Source organism: Haliotis cracherodii, unplaced genomic scaffold (genome assembly GCF_022045235.1).
Source record: "Haliotis cracherodii isolate W230 unplaced genomic scaffold, xgHalCrac1.p SCAF_6, whole genome shotgun sequence".
NCBI classification, from domain to species: domain Eukaryota; kingdom Metazoa; phylum Mollusca; class Gastropoda; order Lepetellida; family Haliotidae; genus Haliotis; species Haliotis cracherodii.
The window spans coordinates 8,447,001-8,460,000 of NW_027266319.1; the positions used below are offsets into that span (position 1 = coordinate 8,447,001).

General features: G+C 42.3%; 1 protein-coding gene across 1 annotated transcript in view; it reads right to left on the reverse strand.

The window, feature by feature from the left end:
- Nucleotides 1-4,992: 4,992 nt before the first annotated feature.
- Nucleotides 4,993-13,000, reverse strand: part of LOC139444849 (uncharacterized) — a 13,034-nt gene continuing 5,026 nt past the window's right edge. Inside the window, exon 2 of the mRNA XM_071225836.1 lies at nucleotides 4,993-8,756. Within this exon, the coding sequence (XP_071081937.1) occupies nucleotides 5,076-8,705 (3,630 nt within the window). The 5' untranslated portion in view covers nucleotides 8,706-8,756 and the 3' untranslated portion in view covers nucleotides 4,993-5,075. The remainder of the gene's footprint in view (nucleotides 8,757-13,000) is intronic.

Genomic DNA, 13,000 nt, shown 5'->3' on the forward strand with positions numbered 1-13,000 from the left:
TAGCAAATTTTCGTGTTTGTATTTTAGCCGTGTCTATGTTTATGTGTTTGTTGACATGCTGGGTGAGTGTGTGTCTGTGTGGGCATTGGTTTGAAAGTGAAGTGTGTTGGATGGATTTGCAGTGGATGCACCAGGGTGTGCATGTGCCTGGGCAGTCTGTTTGTGCGCATTTTTTACATTTAGTTTTAGGGTATGTGAATTGGGAGGCAGTGTGGTTGTATTTGAGGCACTTTGAACATTGCTTAACCTGCTTTATATAGGGTTTGACTTCTAAGTTGGTGTGGGCTCCGAAGGATATGTGTTTGGGGGCTTCAGGGAATTTAGCGGGGTTTTTTAAGTTGATTATGACAATGGAGGTTGGGACCGTTTTTCCGTTTCTGGTTGAGGTTATTCTACGCGTGCTGGTGATTAGGGGTTGAGGGTTATGGTCTTGGTTTATGTTAGCTTCTAGAGAGTATAATTGTAAGTCCTCAGTTGTTTCCCTTGGGTTAACCCTAATTACGCCTCGTGTATATTGTTGCCAATTAGTTGTTTGTTTGATTACTGTGACGTGGAATATTTGAGTTATTTTATTTGCTGCGTTGTAAGATTCTCGGTTAGGGAAGGTTATCTGGTATCCTTTGTTGGCTTTTTTAATATTGTTGTAATTTATTTTTTCTCTTTTAATCCAAAGTCCTATTTTATCTGCCGAAAGTTCTAGTGAGAGAATGGTGCCTGAGCCTGCTGAGAAGAAGTAGAGGGCGAAGGTAGTGAGGAAGGCGGCCGGGGAGGGTGTTGGCGATGAAGGTGGAGTGGATGTGTCGAGTTTGCGTTTTTTGAGGTGGCGAGTTAGCTGGTTTGGTGGGGGTGGTGTGTTTCGTGTTTTCGCCATACTCGGTCGGGACGATGTTTTCGAGTGACCTCCCGGAAGTGTTGTGCGCTTCCGCAGGCGTGGGTGAGTAATGAGCTGGAATGTCTGCGATTGTGACGTTGCGGGTGTCAGTCATGTTGTTTGGGTGTTGTGTTGGGGAGTTGGAGAGCTTGTGTTGTGGTGAGTGGTGGTGGAGTGGAAGTGGGGAGTGATGTTTTGGGGAGGTGAGTTGTGTACAAACTACTTACTTACTTACTTAAGGGATATGTTAGGACGGCAAGTTACTAACCAATAATTGTTGACTTCTTTGACTGGCATTTAGAAGTTGGAATGGTAACTAAGACAAAATTGTTATGATGAGCAACTTCTTTATTACAATTGGGCGACGTTTCGGTGTAGATTCTAACACCGTTATCAAGCAAATGATGTACAAACTACTTACTTACTTACTTACTTACTTACTTACTTACTTACTTACTTACTTACTTACTTACTTACTTACTTACTTACTTACTTACTTACTTACTTACTTACTTACTTACTTACTTACTTACTTACTTACTTACTTACTTACTTACTTACTTACTTACTTACTTACTTACTTACTTACTGACTTACTTACTTACTTGGGAGATTTAACGTGCGCTTTCCGACTGATGCGTATTTCGCACACGGGCCCGGCCAGGCCATTTAATGTGTTTCCGAAAGGGGCGAAAGTGGTGTGTGCAACCCAAGAGGGGGCTTTAGGGGTTGCTTATATAGAATTTGGGAATTTTGACATTTGGAATAGATGCCGATGGGGTTGGGGAGTAGAACTAAGGGAGCTGGGTATGGTGGATGTTTGTTTGTTTATGTGATTTTGAATTGGTAGATTATAGTGTTTTTAGATGCGTTTTATTGGTTCCGTTTTGATTAAGAATACGCCTAAGGCCTTGAAGGTTTCTAGTTTATTTTGTGGGTTTAGTATTGCTTCTAGAGTGAGAGCCTTGTCTCCACCCTAGCCAGACGAGCCAAAAACATCTCCTCCACGCCCCAAATCCTAGAAGCCGAACTCAACCATCTCCGCACTGTCTTCACCAGTTACAACAATTACCCTGACAAGTTAGTCAACCAAACAATCAATCGCACCCTCAACACCAGTGATAAACCTCCCCGCCAACAAACAGCCCCTTTCGTTATCAGCCTGCCCTACATAGGAACTACCAGCCATCAGATCCGCAGACTACTTAAACATGAAGCCAATATAGACGTTGTGTCCCAGAGAGGCCAGACAATTCAGAACCTCCTCAATGCCACCTAGCACACGCCAACAAGATCCAGCTGGTGTTGTGTACCTTATAAAGCGTGAATGTGGCGACTCATATGTAGGTGAAACTTCAAGACCTCTCAACCAACGCTAAAAAAGAACATCATACCTCTGTCCTAAAAAAAGAAAGACTCTAAATCTGCTATCTCTGACCACACCCAAATCCACCCCAGCCACAATATTAAGTGGGACAACGTCAACATCTTAACAACAAACCAGAAAGACTTCAAGCTCAGAAAATTTAGAGAAGCCATTTACATCAAAAGAATTCAGCCAGCCATAAACAGAGATCAAGGATACTACATCCCTCCAGCTTACCATGATCTCATCAGCTCGCCAAAACAACACTGAACTATTATCTCCCCACTGGCTTCCCATACATTCCTTCTTAGTAATCCTAGTGTTAATCCCATACCCATCAATCACTGTACATCAACCCTATCTCTTGTATAAACTTGTTTATCATAACTACCTAATCAATCAGTGTACATCAACCTTATCTGTTATATAAACATCTATCTATTGTTATGTATATATATCATGCTCATACCTAGTTTGTACATCATTTGTTTGATAACGGTGTTAGAATTTACACCGAAACGTCGCCCAATTGTAATAAAGAAGTTGCTCATCCATAACAATTTTGCATTAGTTAATAATTGTTGAGTTGATTCAAACAAGAAGAACAAGTTGGTACCGTAACACAAGCACAGAACATGTTTTAGGGTTTATATCATTCTAATTGTTTATAACATCAGTCACCGAATGATGAATTCTAGCTCACAACCCGAAATTACAAATATGCCACTTTAACGTTCTCTCGTCTACACATGTCAGTGACCTCAGCATCTCTTGATCCTGGACACAAGAACCTATGACCTGAGCGTGCGTTAATGCCACAAGCAAGTTCATGTACCTCCTGAGTATTGAGTGCAGCTGTACTTAAAAGCCGACCGACAAGCCCAGGGCCACGCAGCCTGGTTCCCTGGGTATGCTGCGCTCCGCTACACTGAGCGCATACCCAGGGAACCAGGCTGAGGGCCACGTTTCATAAACCGATCTTATTCCCATGACGAGCTCAACTCCGATACTTTAACACAGGTTTACATACACAAAGGCAGCAGTTAGATCGCTTTGTGGAACGGGGCCCTCGCCACTGACCGTTATACAAGTGTTACCTTTGACATGGATGCCTTTGGAACCACGTGTGATGTTTTGGCGGAACGTACTCAAAGCTTTTTCGCTTGTCAACCTGGCAGTAAGATGGGGTCTCACAGTTGGTTCAATATGCTCGCTGCTAATGGACAGTCCCTTATCATCAGATGTTAATGTAGGCATATGTTTCCTCACAAACAAATTTGAGAACCGTTTCTAGTTAAGAAACAAACGTATGGAAACAAAGAGGCCGTTTTGGCACTCTTCACTGTCTCAACTGTTTCTTGACATAGTAAGGACCCCTCTAGTCCAGGCAAAATAAGGTTTCACTTGAAACAAATTGAAACATAATTTATTTCACTACAATGCATTTCTAAAAAATCCCCAAGAACAACATACTAAACGCCCCAAGCGATCCTATTTGGGAAATTATGTCTAATTTGCATTATCCAATATGGCCGCCAATTATCAATATATCTTCCATATTTCAGATGAGGTACAATCTTTTGATGAAAAAAACATGTGTTCTATTGCGAAATAGCCATACTGTGTTTCTAAGACGGCCGACAAGTTTCCTTAATGTGAGTTTAGACTGTGGGATCGTTTAACTCAAAAACAGTTTGCTAGGACTTACATACATAGTTATTACTTGGTACACTAACTCACCGTAGTATAGTTAACATTTATAGATAAGACACGCCATCAACAGAGGCCCCTGGTACCCAAAAAGTCCAAGATGGCAGCCAAGAGATTGCTTGGTAGACATGGAATATCAATACACTGTTGGTCTCTGGTGACATATTTGAGTAATTTGAACTTCTATATTGGAGTAAACAGACCCAAGGATGCATGTAGAATACTCAGTTATTTGCATACATCTAATATAACCACCAAATATCAATATTCATCTCTTAAATGACATGTTTTGGGGAGTTTAAATACCAATGTTGATTGTTATTGTCTGTATCTACTTATTACCTTGTTATATCGGATGTATGCAAATGATTGAGTATTCTACACGCTTCTTTGGGTTTGTTTACCCCACTATAGAAGTTCAAATTACTCAAATATGTCATCAGAGACCAACAGTGTATTGATATTCCATGTCTATCCAACAATCTCTTGGCGGCCATGTTAGCTATTTCGCAATAAAACATATGCTTTTTTCATCAACATATTTAACCTCATCTGAAATATGGAAGATGTATTGATAATTGGTGGCCATATTAGATTATGCAAATTAGACATATTTCCCAAACTAGGATTGCTTAGGACATTTAGTAGGTTGTTCTTGGGCCCTTACAGATATGCATTGTGGTGAAATAAGTTCTGTTGCAATTTGTTCCAAGTTGAGTGAATAAATGGCCTTGATTGTCTGAACTAAACCATACGAATGTTAATATTCCAAACAGGTCGCGAATGCACCCTACGTATAATCAAAGAAAGCGGTGATTGGAATTTCCATGGATAGGAAAGCTGTAACAATACCTCTGAATGTCAGGCTCTTTACCAAGAGCCTAAATGAGGATGAGGTAAGAGGTTGAGAGGATGTTCTCGTACTGGATTCTTGGGTAAAAACAATGAAAAGAGCAGGTTTATACGTATATACATGATTTATAGATGGAAATACTGATACGTACAGCACACTACGATAAGGTAGGTTGTCCAAAAACCAGTCATTGTCAGCAGCTCTCTTTACCTTAATACGTTCTGTCTTTTGCGGTGTATCAAAACAACTTCTCCGTAACTGCCAGATTGACGGGTTTAATTCTTCTTTTTATTTAAGTCTTCATGCATTAAATAAAGGAATAAAATGCTAAAGAGCATTTTAGATGCTATGTTTGTTGACATAATATACTGATGACTACATATCCAGTATCGAGGCATTATTATTCTATCGGATTTGAAAACGGTAACAGGGAACTGGTTGAACTGTGAAATATCGGGCGAGTGTCGCTGTGAGTTACATGCAGCTGCCATGATGACCATGAAGCTCCTGGCTTCCGCTTCTTCAAAGACTTTCGCGGCTGCCATGATGACCATGATCTTCGTGACTTGCGCTAATTCAGTGACTGTAGTGTTGGCTGCCATGACGACCATGATATTCGTGACTCTAATGGTGCCTGCCATGACGACCATGATGTTCCTCACTTCCGCTACTTCCGTGTCTGTCATGGTGTCTGCCATGACGACCATGATGTTCCTCACTTCTGCTACTTCCATGACAATCGGAGTTGCCGCCATCACGACCATGATGTTCCTCCCTTCCGCTGCTTCCATGACTGTCATGGTGTCTGCCATGACGATCATGATGTTCCTCACTTCTGCTACTTCCCTGACAATTGTAGCGGCTGCCATGACGACTATGATGTTCCTTACTTCCGCTACATCCATGATTGTCGTGATGGCTGCCATCACGACCATGATGTTCCTCACTTCCGCTACTTTCACGACGGTCATGGTGCCTGCCATCACGACCATGATGTTCCTCACTTCCGCTACTTCCATGACAATTGTAGTGGCTGCCATCACGACCATGATGTTCCTCACTTCCGCTACTTCTATGACTGTCGTGGTGGCTGCCATCACGACCATGATGTTCCTCACTTCCGCTACTTCCATGACGGTCATGGTGCCTGCCATCACGACTATGATGTTCCTCACTTCCGCTACTTTCATGACAATTGTATTGGCTGCCATCACGACCATGATGTTCCTCACTTCCGCTACTTCCATGACGGGCATGGTGCCTGCCATCACGACCATGATGTTCCTCACTTCCGCTACTTCTATGACGGTCATGGTGTCTGCCACCACGACCATGATGTTCCTCACTTCCGCTACTTCCATGACGGTCATGGTGCCTGCCATCACGACCATGGTGTTCCTCACTTCCGCTACTTCCATGACTGTTATGGTGGCTGCCATCACGACCATGATGTTCCTCACTTCCGCTACTTCCATGACTATCGTGGTGTCTGCCACGACGATCATGATGTTCCCCACTTCTGCTACTTTCATGACTGTCGTGGTGTCTGCCATCACGACCATGATGTTCCTCACTTCCGCTACTTCTATGACTGTCATGGTGGCTGCCATCACGACCATGATGTTCCTCACTTCCGCTACTTCCATGACTGTCGTGGTGTCTGCCATCACGTCCATGATGTTCCTCACTTCCGCTACTTCCGTAACTGTCGTGGTGTCTGCCACGACGACCATGATGTTCCTCACTTCCACTACTTCCATGACTGTCATGGTGGCTGCCATCACGTCCATGATGTTCCTCACTTCCGCTACTTCCGTAACTGTCGTGGTGTCTGCCACGACGACCATGATGTTCCTCACTTCCACTACTTCCATGACTGTCGTGGTGTCTGCCATCACGACCATGATGTTCCTCACTTCCGCTACTTCCATGACGGTCATGGTGGCTGCCATCACGTCCATGATGTTCCTCACTTCCGCTACTTCCATAACTGTCGTGGTGTCTGCCACGACGACCATGATGTTCCTCACTTCCACTACTTCCATGACGGTCATGGTGGCTGCCATCACGACCATGATGTTCCTCACTTCCGCTACTTCCATGACTGTCGTGGTGGCTGCCATCACGACCATGATGTTTCTCACTTCCGCTACTTCCATGACTGTCATGGTGGCTGCCATCACGTCCATGATGTTCCTCACTTCCGCTACTTCCGTAACTGTCGTGGTGTCTGCCACGACTACCATGATGTTCCTCACTTCCGCTACTTCCATGACGGTCATGGTGTCTGCCATCACGACCATGATGTTCCTCACTTCCACTACTTCCATGACTGTCGTGGTGTCTGCCACGACGACCATGATGTTCCTCACTTCCACTACTTCCATGACTGTCGTGGTGTCTGCCATCACGACTATGATGTTCCTCACTTCCGCTACTTCCATGACTGTCATGGTGGCTGCCATCACGACCATTATGTTCCTCACTTCCGCTACTTCCATGACTGTCGTGGTGGCTGCCATCACGACCATGATGTTCCTCACTTCCGCTACTTCCATGACGGTCATGGTGTCTGCCATCACGACCATGATGTTCTTCACTACCGCTACTTCCATGACTGTCGTGGTGTCTGCCATGACGTCCATGATGTTCCTCACTTCCGCTATTTCCATTACTGTCATGGTGGCTGCCATGACGACCATGATGTTCCTCACTTCCGCTACTTCCATGACTGTCGTGGTGGCTGCCACGACGATCATGATGTTCGTGGCTTTCAATACTGCTAAGAGTTTCGTTGTGGCCGAGATGGCCATGGTCTTCGTGACTTTCGCTACTTGTATTTCCTTTGTGGTTGTCATGTTCCCCACTTTCATGGCTGCCATGGTGACCTTCATGTTCTTTGTTTCCGCTTCTTCCATGACTGTCGTGGTGTCTGCCATCACGACCATGATGTTCCTCACTTCCGCTACTTCCATGACTGTCGTGGTGGCTGCCATCACGACCATGATGTTCCTCACTTCCGCTACTTCCATGACGGTCATGGTGGCTGCCATCACGACCATGATGTTCCTCACTTCCGCTACTCCCATTACTGTCGTGGTGGCTGTCATCACGACCATGATGTTCCTCACTTCCGCTACTTCCATGACGGTCGTGGTGGCTGCCATCACGATCATGATGTTCCTCACTTCCGCTACTTCCATGACGGTCATGGTGTCTGCCATGACGACCATGATGTTCCTCACTTCCGCTACTTCCACGACTGTCGTGGTGGCTGCCATCACGACCATGATGTTCCTCACTTCCGCTACTTTTATGACTGTCGTGGTGGCTGCCACCACGACCATGATGTTCTTCACTTCCGCTACTTCCATGACTGTCGTGGTGTCTGCCATGACGACTTTGATGTTCCTCACTTCCGCTACTTTCATGACTGTCATGGTGTCTGCCATCACGACCATGATGTTCCTCACTTCCGCTACTTCTATGACTGTCATGGTTGCTGCCATCACGACCATGATGTTCCTCACTTCCGCTACTTCCATGACTGTCGTGGTGGCTGCCATCACGACCATGATGTTCCTCACTTCCGCTTCTTCCATGACTGTTTTGGTGGCTGCCATCACGACCATGATGTTCCTCACTTCCACTACTTCCATGACCATCGTGGTGTCTGCCATCACGACCATGATGTTCCTCACTTCCGCTACTTCCATGACTGTCGTGGTGGCTGCCATCACGACCATGATGTTCCTCACTTCTGCTACTTCCATGACGGTCGTGGTGGCTGCCATCACGACCATGATGTTCCTCACTTCCGCTACTTCCATGAATGTCGTGGCTTCCATGTTGACCATGATGACTTTGGTGACTTTCACTACTATTATGACCTTCATGGCGTTCATGGTCGTCCTGTTCTTCGTGACCGGAGACGTTCTTTTGTGTAGTGTGAAGGTCTGGGAAAAAGCAAAGATATATTTGCAGGGTATATTTATTCAATTCTTAATAATTCTGAATCAAACATACTCTTAGGTGAAAACTATAAATCTCTTTTTGTTTGACTATTCCTGCTTATGTCACCCTACGAATGTAACATTATTGCAGATGCACTCATTCACACTTTGATTGAATGCCTGAGGCAGTTCCTTATTTTGACTATTATATATAATGATTGATACATAATTGGATTTAAATCAAAGTGAGTATACCTTAATGTATGAATAAAACTAGTTTTCCTGGCGAGTCTTTAGATACATAGTATGGATTAGGTTGCATTTGTCGTCGAATTCATAGTGAATTTGGTATTAAAAACCAGTATACTTCAGATATCACGTATATATTCACAAACGTACAAGCGACCATACCGGCAACCCCATGAAAGTCGGTTTTTTTTTAGGAGTAACCCCTCCCCACAGTAGAACAAACCACAACCACTTTTGTCATGTACGCATAAGAAAATTATTTCTTTGGTGACAGACATGTTTTTTTGTGGAAAATGAACATTTTTGGTGTCACATTTGTCACATAAAAAAAATGGCTCTTAACAAGTTAGTTTGTGTACTGGAATGGTCATTTTATCGCACAATCAATGTTATGAAATGGGAAACCAAAAATTGAACAATAACCAAACATGTTTTAATCAAGCCCAAATGTGTGGAAAACATGGAAACAATTCTATTTTCATTTTCAAATGATTACAAACTGAAGATAATGTAATGTCTATATTGTCTGTCATGTCGTTTGCTATTTCAAAATCTGACAACATACGTTAGGAGCTAATAAAAAATAAAAATCAAGTAATGTAGGTATAACATCACTTCTGAAAATTTAGTAAATTTGATCCCACTCGCTTGTTCATATTAAATTACATATTCCAACACAAAATGTATTTATTTGAACACATGATAAATTGAACACTATATTCCATAGATCATCTTGATTTATTCAATAGAACAAAATGGCCACTAAGATACCACCAATGCATAAGAAAGACAATATATCGACTTCATTTCGGAACGTATGAGATGTTAAAAATGTCAAAATTTAGATTTCGAAACTGGAAGTTCGTCGAACAAGTTATTGTCATTTATAAGATAATTATCTCCGATTGCTTCAATAATGTCAATAAGTCTTTTTTTCAAATACAGTAAGATGCAATTAGTCACTGTTACTCCTAGGCTTCCGGTTCATCATCATGGGCTGAATGTTGAAATGTTCAGTACATGGCAGCTCAGCCATGAGGCAATGAGTGAGTGAGTGAGTTGGGTTTAACGCCGCTTTTAGCAATATTCCAGTTGTATCACAGCTTAATGTGGGAGCAAAGCCCGAAGTGATGCAGGTCTCAGACGTTTACCACTTCGGTGAAACCCACGAGCACGGGTATGGTACTGACAAACCTAGAAACATAATCGGGGCGAACCGGGATTCGAACCCACAATCATAGGTTTCTGGCGTACCCAAGGGACACAACTCTGCACAGCGAATCAAGGCGCATTAGGCAAGGACTTTCTGGACGCGACACATAACCTGTCACTGCAGATGTGATGAGTGATATATCTGACTTGGACGGGTACGCACTGGTTCACACACATGTTGCGTTCAAGAACCCCATCATCACCTCGTTTCCATCCATGGCCCACTGTATTCTCAAAGCTAGACTTTGGTACATGACTGTGCAGCCATATTGCCATCTGAAACATAGCTCTCAACAACATGTTGCTTGAAAGCATCGTCTGTAGTTATGGGCGTGCTGCTGTTTTGTTTAATTGTGCTTGTATAACAGGAGGGCAAATGCTCTAGTGGAATTTAAGGACACTTCCAGGGAATTCAATTCAAACTGACAAACTCTTCAACAAAACACACAGATGTGTCAGCAATGTTGAGAAAGTTGTCTTCTTTGAATTTATAACGTGGCGTCACCATAAGAATATCATAAGTTTTATTTCAATATGATCAACTAGATCACAGTTACAAGCATGCATTTGCCTGTCCTGGGTCGCCTATGTAACAGAGAATAACCCGTCTCGATTAACTCAGCTCTATAAATTGGATCGTATCCAGAGAATGTATGCGAATGTATCACACAATTTGCATAAGAAAGTGTATGTAAGTGTTTGTTTGTTACCTGCGATTTGTTTGTTTGTTTGTTGTTTAACGCCGCACCCAGCAATATTCCAGGTATACGGCGGCGGTTTGTAAGTAATCGAGTCTGGAATAGACAATCAAGTGATTGACAACATGAGCATCGATCCACACAATTGGGATCGATAACATGCATCAACCAAGTCAGCGAGCCTGACCACCCGATCCCGTTAGTCGCCTCTTACGACAAGCATGGGTTGCTGAAGACCTATTCTACCCTGGATCTTCACGGGTCTGCCTGCGGAGAGAGAGAGAGTTTTGGACTTTACGTGCGCTTTCCGACTTTATGCGTATTCAACACACGGCTGCAGAAGTGTGTCTGGAACGCAGCATCACTACAGAGCCACAATATTTTTTATACGGAGTAATGATATTCCTCGGTTATATCTCGGTTTCCTCGAGACATAATTCATCTGTTGCTACTTTTCAATACTCTACTTTCTCGTCATACCGAATTATACGGGTTTTGTGGTTTAAGTGACATTCTCTTATGGATGCTCCATGTAATTACACATGTTGTCATAATGGTGCATCAATTGTGTATTCATAACTATTCTGACCTTAATGACAGATTCTAAGGTTAACATATACCTTTATTTGTCTTGAGATTGAGGCCACAGTATGTAGTCAATTTGTAAGAGGGAGCAGTTATTATTTCGCTGTGAACATGTTTCTTCGTACATTCTACAGGGCTTCACCAAGCATACCCAGAACCAGTAACAATAGTTGTATGTGCATTTGTAACATTTTTTATACTGTGTTTGCTTTCATATTAGAACTTAACCTTCAAATTGACATTGACCTTCAAAGTGTCCTCTTTAGTGGTTTAAAACAGTCATTGACTCCAGGCAAATCTTTAATATTATGCTATATATAAATGGTATTTGAAAACGGTGATATGTATGTGTTGTATGACGCTATTATAAATCAAATTAAGAATGGGGCCAACAATGCCACATTTTCACAAAATGGCGGATGGGATAAAATATTACCATATGTGCACATTTTAGAATATCAAATGGCCTGGTTGATAACGCTGATATTACATTGCAGTTCATTTTCCAATAACTAGAAAACGAAAATAGCGCAAAATTTACCATTTTGACCTTATTATTTCTCACTCTCTCTCTCAATTTGTGCAAGGTTGTAGTTTTAAATTGGCATAGTTCAAGTCTACAAATTGCAAACAGTCACATAAATGATAGAAAGAGGATTCAATGAACAAAGTACCTTTTTAGAGGACATTATTTGATCTTCTCTATGTTTACAACATAAATGTGCATTTTGACCCAAAAAAGCTATCTGCCACCAAAATATGTGACCAAAACCACCATTTTCGTGTCCACTGGATACAAAAACATACAAAATCTAAGTTTTCTTTGTTCTTCTATGGTGAGGGGTATGATGGTAGTTTGAGGATGTGGTCACTACTCCATGTGTTTATGAATCTCTATCAAATAGTGATGATACCAAATGTTCGGGAAAAGATTTCCTAACTGAGTCAATTGCAAGTTAAACGCTAGAATATTTTTTTAAGGTAGACCTTTATTTCAAGCTTAAATAGCAAACAAAGCATCACTTACACATCTTACCATCTTACTGGTATCATTTTTTATTGAATGCTGTTGATAAGTAAGGCATATGTTCGGACACTACGTTACTTACACGTACTTACTCATAATTGTTGAGTTATTTCAAGCAGAAAGAACATGCATGGTACATTCATACCCACACGGGACATTGTTTAAGGTTCATATTGCAATTGTTTATAACATCAGTCACCAAAGGATATTAAATGAATACTAGGATACAAGTCGAAATTACAAAAGTGCCTCGTTAACGTTCCTGGTTCGGACATTGGCGTGCTACTTTTAACGAAATATGATATAGTACTATCGCCTAAACATATCAGTGACCTAGGGATCGCTTTATCCCGTGACAAAAGACCTTTGGTCCCAAAACTCCCATACATTGATATTGGTTTACATACAACAGTTGCACTAAGATCGGTTTGTGGAACGGAGCCCCTTCCGCTAATGTTCTATAGTCTATACTTGTG